The following is a 15,213-nucleotide window of genomic DNA, read 5'->3' as shown; positions in this document are numbered from 1 at the left end:
GCCTTCATTGGTATCATCTCGACGACCTAATTATCGATTAGTTGTTTCCCGTTTGGGATACGATGATTTATCTTCCGCCTTTATGACCTGAATGTCCTTTGACATCAGGATTCCTCGTCAAGATGATTTGGTTATTTCACAGGCTTCGTATGTTGATGAGTCCGTTATCCGCTTGAGGATCGTGAGAGACTCACTCTCCACCTTGTGGCTTAATAGAAGCTTTGAAAGCATAGGAGCATTCCCTTATGAGATAACCATACTTTGATAGCCTTGTGCTAGTCGTCACTACTAATGTAAGCAAACTCCTTTGAATCAAGTGTATTTTTGGGCAACCCCAACATGTAATTAACTAAGTGGGATACGTCCTATTGGGAGCACTCTTGACCCCATAATAGGTAAACACACCTGGATCTCTGGTTGTGGGTAGTTTACTTAAGTATTCTTTTGCAGATATTGGTCCAAGGTGCTTCCACTCAATCTTGTTTGGGCGGACATACTTAACACATCCTTGTAAAGTTTATCACATATAGACTCTCCACATTCTTTCTCTTAATTTTCATCTTTATTGTATGCCCATCTTTTACGATTCCTCTCTTCTCCTGATCATTCATATGATCTGGAAGAGAAACTTATTCAAAAAATGGAAGTATACGACAATAGACAAAAAAAAAAAAAAAAAAAAAAAGAATGAAAAAAGAGAATGACAAAAAGATAAAACACACAACAAATATTATGCAGCAAAAAGAAAAGAAGCAATTGCACAATTAAACAAATATTAAACAAAATGCTTTTAATTTTTTGTAAACAAAAATAGAGCAATAAAAATACAAGGAATAAGAAACAATAAAATTTTCAAGTCAAAGACCTTCAAGTTCAACTAAAATTTTCCTAAATCAAATTCATTGTCGTTCTCCTGCAACGATGCCAAAAACTAGGTAGGCACGAAGTGTTGCAAAGCACGGGCTGCTCATAAAATATATGCGGCGTATTAATAGTACAGGGTTTGAGTCTGGTTGTCGATCTCACAAGGAATGAGGAAAACTCAACAAAGGAAAAGTTCTGGCCTACTGCTATCAGTTCAAGCCTAAAGTGTTTGATTAGCAAGTCCAATTCTAAACCTATATAAAAATTGTGATAAGCACGTCTATTCTAACAACAAAAAAGATTCTTATATGTAATCAGGTGTTGAGATTTTTTCCTCTTTAATGGATCAAGTGATGAAAAGAACTAAGAATTAGATTAAAAAATAGTATCAATCAGGAGAAAAATTATTCATTATCCCCTTCTGGTGGTTTGAGAAAGATTAGCAGTCTAAAGCTTAATTCCCTAAAACTCTCATCTGCTCAAAGGAAAATTACTACTAGAAGATTGCATAAATCATTAACAATATCTCTATTCTAATGAGTTAATGTTGTTAACTCTTTTGTTCCTTAAAGAATCCTTGTGAATATCAATATTCACAAAAGGTTTTAACATTCAACTAACCAAGTAGAAAGGAAGCTAAGTTCTCAAGTTAACACAATAATTTTAAATTCAAATCAAAGCCCAAACAATCTCAAATCCTTTGTTTTAATCCATTCACCATCTCAATTGAATAGGGAAACAAGAAGACTATTCACTATGCTTGACAAATCTCATCAAAGAAAACTTAGTTTTACGCATAAACATCAAAATGCAAGTCCTTACGAACAAATGTTGAAGAAAATACAATGTAAACACACTTATCTTCTTTACAAACAAGTAGATGAGGATGTCGCTAACAGTGAACAATCAACTCTCTCAATCCTCATAATTTCTCTCTTTATCTCTTCTAATCTCTTTGCAGAAGCTTTGGCTTTCTCCTCCATATCAACTCTCAGAATGACAAAAGAAAAATGAAGAAAAAACCCTCTTTAATTTGTCTCCATCCTTTTTATAAGTTGCCTAAGTAAGCAGGTGTATCCGTCTATTAGAACTATCAAAACCGTTTCTAGCGTATAAGCGCCCAGTGGTTGGGACCTAGGCGCCACTCCATTAGATTTCTACACGCTAAGACTGGCGCCTAGGCAATGGTGGGGCAACGCCTAGGCGCTCAATGACTCGCGCCACCTTTTTGATCTCTCAGGAAATTGCTCCATATGGGAAGGAAATGGAGCCTAGGTCCAGTGGCCAGCTTTGCTTTGTTTTGATCCCGTTCATTCCCTTTCCTGCTATAACCCACAAACAACATAAAACCTTCCTCAAATTCTCAAAGTGCAATACTTTCACATAAAATGTAAAAATACAAGTAACATCAAGTGCAAAATTATCAACATATCAATATAGTGCCAAAGTTCTAGTTAGAAGTTTTTTGCGCAATTTTTTGTGTAGTATATTTATAAGCTCTCTTGGAAAATGTGGGGAGAGGGTTAGTACCAATTGTCATGTTCTATTTTGTTGTTTTTTTTTATTTGACCTATGATTGTGCTCGTGTTTAAGAAGTAAAATAAGTTTGGTTGTTTATGTATATTTTAGTATAATTATTGAGTGTTAGCATTTAAGTGTTGTGTATAAAGAAGAGAGCATAACCTATATTTGGGAAACATTCGGAAGAACAGTTTTTGAATGAGTTCAAATGACATATTTTATTTAAATTCCTAATGAATTATTTTGAAACAAGTAGACTTATATTTTTATTAGAATATAAAAAATAATAAATAAAAAATAAAGAGGAATATATATGTTAATAAATTAAGCATTCATATGATGTACCATCCCATAATTGATTGTAAGTGAACTCAATTTTTGTGTGATTAAATTGTAGAATTTCTCATTTAATGGTTATTACAATATTATTTTTTGATGAATTAAGCATATGAAGTTGAACGTATTACAAAATACGTTAGAAGTGTTTCAGATGTAGTTGATTGTTTTTTTTCTTTTGGTTCTTTTTAGATCTCGGAGTCGCCAGCTTGCCTTTTTATATGTCGTCGTATAATTTCCCTATTCGAGTAAATCTCTCTCTTGAACCAAATGGATGATTTGAAGAAGAGAGGAATCGAATAGTGAACTAACGTACTACAACAAATAGGCAAACAAATCAAAAAAAAAAGAAAAAGAGACGGAAGGTTTATATAAAGATAATTCTCGTGTGATGGATCGAGAGTATACATCCAAACCAAATCGGATTGAAGTACCTCGGAAAAAGAAAATAACATCCACGAGTAAAATCTTTATATGAACTACCTGTAACCAGAGAACCAAAAAGAACATTTTTTGTTCAGGGGTCAAAAGTCTCCCGGAGGAACGTATTCCTACTGGTTAATTACTTCTCGGGGGATACCCAAGAAGACTCTCGATGTAAGGAGTTTCGCTTTATCATTATGAACATGGGTATAGGTTATCAAAAAGTGATTATTTCGTATGGAGTAGTCTCAAACAATTAAGCTAAAAAGTAAGTTCTCCAACAGCGCTACGAAGAGTTCCACGATAAAAATATGCAGAATTACCTCTAGAAACGCCTTTAGAAGCCATAAGAACGCTAACATCAACACCCCATTCACTGTAAATCGCACCTATTCCGAATCACAACCGACCAAATCAGGGAAACCATAAATAACTCTCCTTGAAATAATAATAATTAAAAAAAAGACACATCTTTGCAAAAATAATGAAGAAAACAAGGGGTGTCCAAGCGAGTCGAACCAATTTGGTGGAAATTGAAGGGGGTAAGACTGATCGAACAGTCCTTCGAGCTCGCCGGGAGATTTTCCGGAACATGTTCTGCAACAATCGGGCGAAAAGGTCCAAGCTCCTGTCATCCTCTTCCTCCTCTTCATCATCGTCTTCGTCAAGCTCACCACCGAGGTCCGCAGCGCCGAAATCGCCTACCCAAGCGCGAGGGTCCGGCACAACTGCCACTGCTTCCTGGACAGCAATCGAATTTTTTTCAATTCCATGAACTTATAGCTGGAGAATTTCATGAAAACAGTGGAGAGCGAGGGAAAAGGAGGTACCTTGGAGTAGTTAGGGTATCCTCTGGAAGCTCGACGAGACAATGGGAATCGAGAAGGGTTTGGTATTGGAAGGAAAGAGAGGAGAAGATGGTGCTCTTTAAGGGGTTTAGGGTTTTGCGATCGGACCCTCGAAGGGGACAGAAAGAAAGATGAACTGGAGGAAGCCATGGAAGAGAAACTAGAACTAGGGGTGGGGGCTGTCAACTTTATCCAAGCAATTGGGTTGTTTGACTTGAGAAGGATTTAACCCTGATTGGATTTAGTAATCCTCTAAATTTGAATTTTGCAAAATTATGTGCTAATTAAAATTTAAAAGTTATTTCGCATGAGAGGGAATAAATTGAATTAATTGATTTTTGGATAAAGTTATTTATTATATATTGTAAGATTTAAGGAAATTAGCTCCATTGTAAGATTTAGGAAGAATACCTTGCAATGAAATTAGAACAGTTTATAAAACCTTAGCTAATGATAATCATTAACAGGCAGCAGAACAACGATAGCTAATTGATCATGATGATGAATGTTTTTTTGTCTCATTGCGAGTGATTAAGGGCCCATTTTGGGCGGCTTATAAGTGCGGAAAGACATTTTGAAAACGCCGTCTCAACGTTTGGAAAATAAGTTTCTGCAGCTTATCTAAAAATACGGTTGAGTTTGTACACTAAACGGAGGCCGCGGGTTGAATCCTGCATGCCCTGCATGCCACCGGCGAGCCGCGTTTCAGGATAAGTTATTTATCCGGATGAGCACAAGCAGCCCCAAACAGACCCTAAATTAATGCGTCAAAAAATAACCAATTAAAACTAAATAATATTTTATTTCACTAGAAATTTTTACTCTTGGATTGCATGTTTTTTAGGATCTTCAACTTTTGACTTCTACCTCATCCAATTTAATATGGCATGCAATCTCAATCTGAGGTATGTTGAAATATATAATTTAGGTCATATCAATCTATAAAATTGTGCGACGCTGCATATATTTGTCTATATAATCAGAGAAAATTATTGTATGTGAATTAGCACTTGATTTATCTTTATCCTCCACTATATCACATATTCGGTGCTGATGAAAATCATGGAAGTACTGATTGATACTTTGATAGTACAATCAAAGTGACTGTTTTGACATGGCGACCCTAATGACCCTAAAATTGATTTTGTTTGAGTCCGATCAAGCCCAAATTAAATCGTTGAAATGTAATTATAGAATTTGGACGGACAATTGAATGGATAAATATGCGTACGTAAGTAAAGTTGCGTACATATTAGATTATTCGGATGATACATGTAATTTATTCAGAGATTATAGGAAGAATTACAAAAGGTATAACCTAAGTGTAACATATTTATAACATACTATAGCGGCAGCGGCCCGAAAAGAGGGTATGCCGGTAATGCAGTGACTAATGCAGTGACTCGAAGGCAGGCATGCCGTAGCGGCAGGGGCCCGAAAGGAGTGTATACCGACGAAGCAGTGACCCAGAAAATGCAATTCAAATATCATAAAATATTATCCAATCAAAGGGATTATTCTTGGCGTCCGATGAAGTGGATTGGATTTATGCATATTTATAGAAGATTTCACTCACAAAATTTATAAATAAACTCCAATTCCCTTCAAGAAAGGAGACATGGAACCCATACTTCAATGAGAAAGCTGAAGGAGCTCCGAGCTCTTGAGAGTTCCTGAGCTCCATCCCTGTCTGGTCGTTTCTAACTAACCACTACCACCGTCGGACCACTATCGACACTGCCTGAGACTGCCGCCGAGTTGTCGTCACCGTCGGAACAAAACTTCCTGGCCACTATAGTGTTGTATCCACTGAATCAAGGGAGCCAATTGAAATAAAATGAAATGCTCATCGGGCCAGGGTGACCGGACAAAGTGAAGTAACATGCTCGTCGGGGCAGGGTGGCAGGACGAGGTGAAGTGTAGTGCTTTTCGGGCTGGGGCGGCTAGACATAGCGAAGTGAGATTCGTCGGTTCGTGGTGGCCAATCGGAGCGAAGTGAGGTGCTCGTCGGGCCGGGGCGGCCGAACGAAGCAAAGTGAAAGGCTCGTCGGGCCGGGGCGACCGAACGAAGCAAAGTGAAAGGCTAGTCGGGCCGGGGCGACCGCCGAGCTGTCGCTACCGCCAGACCACCGTTGCTTGGCCACCGCTATTTGTTAGTCTCCATCGCCGAACCACTGTCTTCGCTGCCCGACCATCGTCTGGAGATGGCCGCCGATAACTTCCGACCTTATAGTCGCCGAATATTGTTGACCACTACTACCACTGTCGACTGCTTATGCTCGCCATCGCTAGAAAATTTTATAATGTAACGACATCCCGAATACGATGTAATAACATATCTCGAATACAACGTAACGATGTATCTTGAATACAACATAACGACGTATCACAGATACGGTGTAACAAATAGTACTGCAGCGAAGATCTGGCAAAAAACAACGACAACTGCTTACAACTACCATATTAAAAATATGACAACTTTCTCGAGAATTTTAAAATATTTGATACGTTTTATATGGATAAATGTTATATTTAGTATGAAGTTATAACCTTGCTCTCTCAGTTGTGAGAAAAGAGTATATTCTTTATAATTACATATGTATCCTTATAAATTTAGTGTAATTTAAGTCCCAAGATTTTTTTCATTTTTGAATTTTTTTCATAAAATCTTGATGACTCTTCCTATTACTTTATTTTACGTGCTGGAACAACGTACAACGCTAAGATGTCATATTATGCTCTACAGTCGCAAGAAAACTATAATTTTATTCTTCTAAGTGATAAGATCTCAGCTTTAAGAATGATTTGTAAGAGAAAAGAATCTTGTACCACCGTATATAACATGAAAATTTTATCCTTAAATTCACCACCGATATATATATATATATATGGACAGACGCTGAATATAAATAGGGAGGCTCATATACAATATATATGGACAGACGCTGAATCGAAGCGGAGTGAAAGAATCTGTCTAAATCGGGAAGTTACATCGGTTGAGGGTGCGGGGGCAAAACTCCGCGATACAGTACATGGGTAATGTTGTAATTACATATTGTACTTAGGGTTTAGTCCTGAGAGTATAAATAGACATGTTAGTAACCTCAAGAGGTATCTTCTATCATGTAACCCTTTTTTGAATAGTGAAAGGAATCGTCGCTCTGCTCCCGATGACGTAGGCATCTTTGTCGAACCTCGTTAAATTTCTCTGTGTTCTTCCGAATTGGTGTCGTTCTTATTTTTTATTCGCCCTAATTTCTCAATAAGTGGTATCAGAGACAGGTTCGAAAGAAAAATTTTGACGATGCAAGAAGTACGAAGAACGATTCTGTGATTTGTGTCCGGCTAGGGTTCAGATGCAGGAAGAGCAGCGGCGCGGGCTTCTTTAGAGGAACAGCCGCCGCGATCAGGCGGCACACTACTGGGCGAAGGTTCGTGGCAAGCCGGAGGGTTTCACGTTCGGCCCACGACAGGCGAGAGGAATTGCGGCACTTCAGTTTGAGCAGTTTGAGCGAAGGATCGTGATACAATAGTTCGCGCAAAGAAGGATTTCCCGACAGTAAGAAAGCGGAGAGAAATTGGAAGGAAGGAATTTATATTCCCTTGGACTTCTTTCTGTTGGCTACTGCTGCGTTCCGATTTCAGTGGAAAATTTCCAAATTTGCTTTGCTGAGAAGATAATTGGAAGTAGCGATTTCCTTGGAAGGCTGCGAGAAGAGGCGGCTGCATGAAGGAAAAATCAGAGGAATTTCAATTATCTTTGGAGGTGATTTTTGAAAGGAAGACTATTTCTGAATTTCCTTTATAGGAAGAGGGAGATCCGTCACGGAATTTGTTGTTCTGCTGGCCGCAAATTTTGTGCAGGAAATAGAAGTATTTGGCGGAAGATTGCGGAAGATTAATTTCCTTTGCTGGAGGTGTCCGAGGAAAAGAATATTCATAGTGCAACACGGAAAAGTCAAGGAATAGGCGAAAGATCTTGAAGGAATTTTCAGAAAAATGTTCGCGACAGGAGTAATTTTCAGATGACATTTTTTGGTGCAAAATTTGAGGTGGTGATAATTTCAGATTGTGACAAACAAGAGTAAAAGATTTGTTGGCTCAACAAGGAATCTTGAAAGCTTTGCGGGCAGCAAAACCAGATGTCATGGAGGATGAAGATTGAAAAGAATTGCAACAGTGAGCGACGACAACTATACGCCTATGTCTGACAGATGAAGTTATGCATCATGTGATGAATTTGAAATCTCCAGGGGAGATATGAAAGAAATTAGAAAACCAGTTTGCGTCCAAATTTCTGACGAATAAGTTGTATCTGAAGCAAAAGTTGTATGGGCTGAAGATGCAAGAAGAAGAATATTCTGATCTGGCTAAGCACCTGAATGGCTTCAATCAAATAATCATGAATTTATCACGGCTTGATGTGAATATTGAGGATGAAAATAGAGCAATGATTTTGTCGTGTTCATTGCCTTCTTCTTATGTACACCTAGTGACTACTCTGACATATGGGAAATAGACTATCAAAATTGATGATATTACTGCAGCATTGTTGGCTCACAACCAGCGGAAGCAGAATGCAGGGGAAAACTCTCACGACGATAATTTATATGTTAAGGGTAAGCAGAATCGTGGAAGGAAGAAAGAGAAAGAGGGTTTTGGAAGGCGAAATTCCAGATCAAAGTCTAGAGGCAAAAAGACAATTCATTGCTACAGGTGCAAGGAGCTAGATCATATGAAGAGCGATTGTTCAAAGCTCAAGAAGCAGACTGAAGAGAAATGTGATACATCATCGAAGTCTGTAAATATGGTGCAGAGTGGCAATTCAGATTAGTGATGACGATTTGCTTTCAGTTTCATTAACTCAGTTCACGGATGCATGGATTCTTGATTCAAAATGCTCTTATCACATGACACCTAACAGAGAGTGATTTACTTCATACAGGTCAACTAGTTCTGGCTCAATTTTTCTAGGTGATGATAAATGTTGTAATATTGTTGGTATTGGAGAAATCAGAATTAAGATGTATGATGACACAATTAGAACGTTATGTGATGTCAGACACATTCAATATCTGAAGAAGAACTTAATTTCCTTGGACACTCTTCACAGAAATTGTTTTATTTCTAAGGCTGATAAGGATAGGGAAACCATCAGAATTGTTAAGGGTGCGCTGACAGTGATGAAATGAAAGTTAACTGCAGGCAATATCTACAAACTGTTGGGGAGTACAGTTGTAGGTGGAGTTCATTCTGTCGAGTCAGATGATGATAGTACAAAGTTATGACATATGCGTCTGGGTCATCTCAGTGAACGTGGGATGACATAATTGCATAGAAGAAACATGTTGCATAGTGTTAAAAACTACAAGCTCGATCTTTGTAAGTTCTGTGTTCTTGGAAAACAAACTAGAGTCAGTTTTACGACTGGAAAACATAAAACTGAAGGGATTCTTGATTATGTGCATTCTGATGTATGGGGCCCCTACTAGGGAGTTGTCATTGGAATGATCTCAGTATTTTGTTACCTTTATTGATGATTTCTCCATGATAGTTTGGGTGTATTTCTTGAAGCAGAAATCTGAAGTCTTCTCTAAATTCAAGCTGTGGAAAGCTGAGGTGGAGAACCAAACTGGTAGAAAGATCAAGTATTTGAGATCCAATAATGACACAAAATAGACAGATTCGCAGTTTCATAAGTTCTATGTGGAGCATGAGATTCAAAGACATTTTTCAATGCGCAAGACACCACAGCAAAATGGTGTGGCATAAATGATGAACATGCCCTTAACTGAAAGGGCAAGGTGTTTGAGACTAAACACAGAGCTTCCTAAGAGTTTCTGGGCAGAGGCTGTGAATATGACATGCTATCTCATCAATAGATCACCTCGAGCATCATTGGGTGTCAATGTCGCAGAAGAGGCATGGACAGGTAATCCAGTTAATTTCGATCATTTACAAATTTTTGGTTGTCCTACTTATGTGCATGTACCTGGAGATGAAAGATCAAAACTTGATGCAAAATCCAAGAAGTGCATCTTTCTGGGCTCAAGAAAGGTGTGAAATGATACAAGTTTTGAGATCCGATTGCAAAGAAGATGGTGATCAACAAAGATACAGTTTTTGATATTACAACTGAATCAAGACAATGTGTCAGGGAACAGTTCCAGTTCAGATGCATTGCAGATGAATTTAGAACAACAGCCAGTAGCTTCTGAGAGATGTGAAAGTTTAAATCCAATACCTGGTGATTTTATTCCAGATGATCTGCAGAATTATAATATAGCTAAAGATAGACAGAGACACACCAATATAAGACCTCATAGCAGATTGGGTTATGAAGACTTAATCTTATATGCACTTCTCATCAGCAACGATGATCCAACAACTTTTCAAGGAGCTATCACTAACCAGGAGAAAGAGAAATGAATGTGTGCAATGGTTGAGGAGATGGAGTCTTTGTAGAAAAATTGCACATGGGAACTAGTTCAGCTTCTAGAGGAAAAGAAGGATATTGGCTGCAAATGAGTCTACAAAAGAAAACCAACAGTATAAAAAAAAGAATGAAAAAAGTTCAAGGTTCGACTAGTTGCAAAGGGATTTTCACAACAGAAGCGGATAGATTATGATGAAATTTTTTTCTCCTGTGGTCAGACATACTTCAATCAGGGCAGTGCTTGCATTAGTAGCTATTTGGGATTTACGTTTGGAGCAGATGAATGTTAAAACTGCTTTCTTGCATGGTCATCTGGAGGAGCAGATTTATATGGAGCAGCCAAAATGGTTCACTAAACATGGACATGAGCATCTGGTTTGCAGGTTAAAGAAATCGATGTATGGGTTGAAACAGTCCCCAAGATAATAGTACAAACGGTTTGACTCCTACATGATTTAGATTGGCTACAAGATATGTGAGTATGATTGCTGTGTTTATGTGAAGAGCCTTGATGATCGTTCTATTATTTTTCTGTTACTGTATGTTGATGATATACTGATTGCTATAAAAGATATGAATGATGTCCGTGATTTGAAAGCTTTATTGAGCCAGGAATTTGACATGAAAGTCTTGGGTCCTACGAAGAAGATTCTTGAAATGAAGATTCATCGAGACAGAGGCTCAAGACGATTATGTTTATCTCAACATTTATATGTTGAGAAATTGTTGAAAATGTTTGTAAGAAAGTGCTGGAAAGGTTTGAGATGAGCAAAACAAAGCCTGTAAGCACTCCTTTGGCAAATTATTTTAAGTTACAGATTCTGTTGGAGAAGAGAGAATCCAGCCGTCGAATGTTGTCGAAGAAGGAACCCCTGTTGAAGGAGATGAAGTTGAACGGTCTGTTGCCAGCTTAATACAGAGGGTTAAGGGTAGACGGAGCAGAAGAAAGAAGACAGTGAGTTCACCTTTCACTGCCTTTGAACTGAAGAGACGAAAAACAACTGGTGAAGTCGTACTGTAGGACATACAATTATTTTTGGCAGTCAGCAGAATGATCCTTCAGTTGTGGGGTACGTTGATTCAGACTATGCAGGTGATTTGGATGGCAGAAGGTCTACAACTAGGCATGTGTTTACTCTTGATACGAACCTTAACGTAGAGGGACAACACAGAGTTGAGGATGAAGCTGTAGAAGGATCACCTGTCCTAGCAGTAACAACTCAAGGAGATGTAGCAGATGTTGTTAATGTGTTATTTGGAATTTGTTTTTTGATACATTGTCTTATATCATCTAAATTACTTGTGTATTTCAAATGAGCATGTGATGTGACATACTAGTTGCATTGTGATAATCAGAGTGCTATTTATCTGACTAAGAACCAGGAAACCAGGTGTACCATGCGAGAACCAAATATATTGATGTCAGGTATCACTAGATCAGAGAATTGATTGCTTATGGTGAGATACTATTGCAGAACATTGTGCAATGGCATGATTGCAAATGACCATGTCGACGCTCAAGCGATGATTTTGAACAATAAGAGGAATGCAAATTCATCTCTTTTTGTTTGCAGTTGCTAGAGAAGCATGGCGGCCCAACCCACATTGATACAGGTGTAACTCCCTGGTATATTTTTTCCTAAGAGGCTGTATATTCGTCAATGTGGAGATTTGTTATGATATGACTCATATACCATATAGGGACAGACGCTGGATCGAAGCAGAGCGAAGCAGAGAGAAAGAATCTGTTCAAATCAAAAAGTTATGTAAGTTAGGGGTGCGGGGGCAAATCTCCACGATACAGTACATGAATAATGTTGTAATTACATATTATACTTAAGGTTTACTCCTGAGGTTATAAATGAGCATGTTAGTAACCTCAAGAAATATCCTCTATTCTGTAACCCTTTTCTGAATAGTGAAAGGAATCGCCGCTCTCTCCCGTTTTTACTTGATAACTATTTCTGCCAGTATTTATGAACCAAAGAACTCCCATCTGAAAGCCAGAGTTATACTGAAGCCCTGTTCTTCAAGATCAATGTAATATCATGCTCATAAGTTCCTAGTCTGCAAGTCTGTAACTATAAACCAATAATAAATAGCTTAAAAATGTAAAAATAGATCCCAAAAAAGAAATAAACTCCATACAAAAATAAATTTCTTTTGTTCTATCTCGATACAACCAGCAAACTTTCACTCGATACAACCAGCAGTTAATGCACTCAATAGTAGCTATTTATCACATAATAATAAAAAAAAATAAAATAATAAAAAACCAGTAGAAACAGTAATATATTGAACCAATCAGGAAGAATATGTGGCTACAAATGATCAGCATGCATCACCTTGTGGTTTCTTCATCTAAAATTTGAAGAAATTGTTAAAACCGTGTGCTATACAACACTTATTTTCCCTTGATTCATTCAAAAACCAGAGGAGAGTTATTTCCATTTTATACTCTTATCCAGTTATAATTTCAACGGAAGCCTTCTTTTTCATAGAACCTGCACTGATAAATGATTGATCACAAAAACGAAACAAGAGATCTCCATTTCTGAAACACCGGCTCTTTTCTCTTAACTTGTCTAAGGAGAAAATAGTTTCTAAAGAACCTTTGGATCCCTTCCATGAATTCCGGAGTTACTGACAGGTTGTGGAGGGGGGATGAAAGTCATCTGAATTGCATTTTGGAGCTCCTCATCCCATATTTGTTCTATCTGAATATCAAATATTTATAAAAATAAAGAAGAGATAAATGCAGTTAGTGTTTTTAAGTTTACCTGTGCAATGGAGGAAAGCTGAGATATGGTAGCAGCCACAAGCATTTCTGAAGGAATTTGTATTGCTCCAGGATAATTAGTATATGGAGTGCTAAAAGCTGGACTGAGACCTAGGAATGAAGGATTTCCATGTCGCGCCTAAGAAGAAGAATCATTAAAAGGATGAAGTTTTTTGGCATTAATGATAATAAAATTTTAGTTTTTTCTTCAAGGCCCAAGCCATCCGACTTACAGTTTTTGAAAAATTCTGCTCAATATCAAAGTTTTCTGGGTTAACAGCTGTAAGCTTCATTGACAAGAACTGCAATTAAGGATGAATTTCATTGTAAAAATCTTAGTAAAGATGAAGGGAAAAAACATTAATAAAGGAATAGAAAAAGTAATTATAAAACTTCAGTAAAATGCTTATTGCAAAATGACCACCACCAAGTTCAAAAGAAGTTCTGTAATAAGAAATTATATATTTCATGAATTGTAATGTTTGAAAATATTGTCATTTAAAGAGCCCACCTCAACTTGTTGCTGCAATGACTGCACGTAATTGATAATCTCATCAAGCATCACTGCTTTGCCAGTAATCTAAGATATGATAGAAGAAGAAAAATCACAAAAACCAGCTAAAAAAAAATCCAAAATATCCAAATTTGATAACAAGGTCTACTTGAAACAAAGCCGGTGTAAATGACCTTATTGCATCCTGGAACTAGATCTTGAAGAATCCTCATTCGCTCGCTGATCTTCTCTCTCCTCACCTACAATTCAATAAATTTAAACTATAAGAAAACAAAGGGTTGAGTTGGCTTAATTTACTTGGAAGTGTAGCATATAAGAGTTTACTCTCTCTGCAAGGCTATGACTATTGGTAGCCTTGCCTCGCTTGGCCCGAACATGAATAAATGCTTCTTTGGAATCATCACCGTCTTGAGAGACCTCTTTAGCTTGCTTAACAGCTAACTTGCCAGAAATTTGACCAGGGAACAATTCACTCTTTTGTTTTTTCACATCTCTCTCCGATGGGCTCTTGAACAAGTCAGGTGAATCATCATTCTGCTATTTTGCATCAGCAAACTTCTCATAAGAAAGTTGTAATTTGTGAAAAAAGATGAACAAGAAATTGTTAGAACCTTGGATGCTGGAGATTGTGGTAAAAAGCCAGCAAGTTCTGATATTGTTCTTCTTTTCTTTCCTTTGGGGTTCCTTTCCATTTGTTTGTCTTCCATGGTGAAATCAGCAGGGCAAAGAGATTCATAGATCTGACTCCTTCCTGATAAACCAAAAGCACTCACCATCAAAATCTGAGAGGAGGGTTTATCAGAGCCCTCAAACGCTTCAGACTGCTTCGCCAAACTAAGCACATTTTCATCTGCATCCATGAACTGTTGTGTGCCATTCATGGATGAACATGGAGTCGCCATTTGGAATGAAACTTCCTTGTGGAAAAAAATTGTTCGGTGGTTAGCTATAGCAACAAATCATAAAATTCCAAGCGTTATAAATTCAAAACATAGACGTTCCTAAAAGACAAAAACTTCAAAAACTATACTCGATAAGGCTTTTGACTGAAGAAGAAAAAAAAGTCGGACTGATAATTTCTTGCGAGACTCAATAAGGAACAAGTTAAAAAATGGTAACTTTATGCTAAAGTGTGAAAGTGAAAGAGGCTCTCAGTAGCAGAATCCTAAGAACATAAGGTATAAAGACATCCATCTCTCAAGGAATATTTATCACCATGCACCAGCTGGATAGATTATTAAAACAGCAGAAAATGTTTATAATATAATAATACTGTAAAATGACTCACCTGGCTGAAAAGCTAATATTTCTTAAAGAAAAGGAAGAAAAAATACTATTAGTATGCAGATGCACACAGCAGTCGAGGAGGGAGGTGTAGAAAACAAACAAGGTTGGTTTCTAATATCATATTTTAACCATTAACACAGAGTTAGATTTCTGAAAAAAAAAAAAAAAAAATTCGGCGGGGGAACTTTAATTGTTTCTGAAGGGG

General features: G+C 37.5%; 2 protein-coding genes across 3 annotated transcripts; both read right to left on the bottom strand.

The window, feature by feature from the left end:
* Positions 1-3,392: 3,392 nt before the first annotated feature.
* On the bottom strand, positions 3,393-4,264 carry LOC110019811. The gene is made up of 3 exons (XM_020717651.1): positions 3,975-4,264; positions 3,664-3,885; positions 3,393-3,533 (listed from the first exon to the last, which is right to left on the bottom strand). The coding sequence occupies exons 1-3, from the start codon at positions 4,140-4,142 to the stop codon at positions 3,393-3,395; spliced, it is 531 nt and encodes a 176-aa protein (XP_020573310.1). The 5' UTR covers positions 4,143-4,264.
* Positions 4,265-12,574: 8,310 nt separating this feature from the next.
* Positions 12,575-15,098, bottom strand: LOC110019818 (transcription factor bHLH74-like). 2 transcript variants are annotated; one of them, XM_020717656.1, is made up of 8 exons: positions 14,333-15,098; positions 14,046-14,258; positions 13,895-13,960; positions 13,719-13,787; positions 13,441-13,509; positions 13,209-13,346; positions 13,041-13,145; positions 12,575-12,932 (listed from the first exon to the last, which is right to left on the bottom strand). In XM_020717656.1, the coding sequence occupies exons 1-8, from the start codon at positions 14,621-14,623 to the stop codon at positions 12,924-12,926; spliced, it is 960 nt and encodes a 319-aa protein (XP_020573315.1). In that variant the 5' UTR covers positions 14,624-15,098; the 3' UTR covers positions 12,575-12,923. The 2 variants fall into 2 exon arrangements, with proteins under 2 accessions (XP_020573315.1, XP_020573317.1); XM_020717658.1 differs by having other exon boundaries at positions 12,575-13,145; positions 14,046-14,255.
* Positions 15,099-15,213: the final 115 nt, after the last annotated feature.

The sequence above is a fragment of the Phalaenopsis equestris genome, unplaced genomic scaffold, assembly GCF_001263595.1.
Source record: "Phalaenopsis equestris unplaced genomic scaffold, ASM126359v1 Scaffold000080, whole genome shotgun sequence".
NCBI lineage: Eukaryota > Viridiplantae > Streptophyta > Magnoliopsida > Asparagales > Orchidaceae > Phalaenopsis > Phalaenopsis equestris.
Note: the sequence above shows the minus strand (reverse complement) of the source record. Positions and strands in the feature narration are given on the sequence as shown.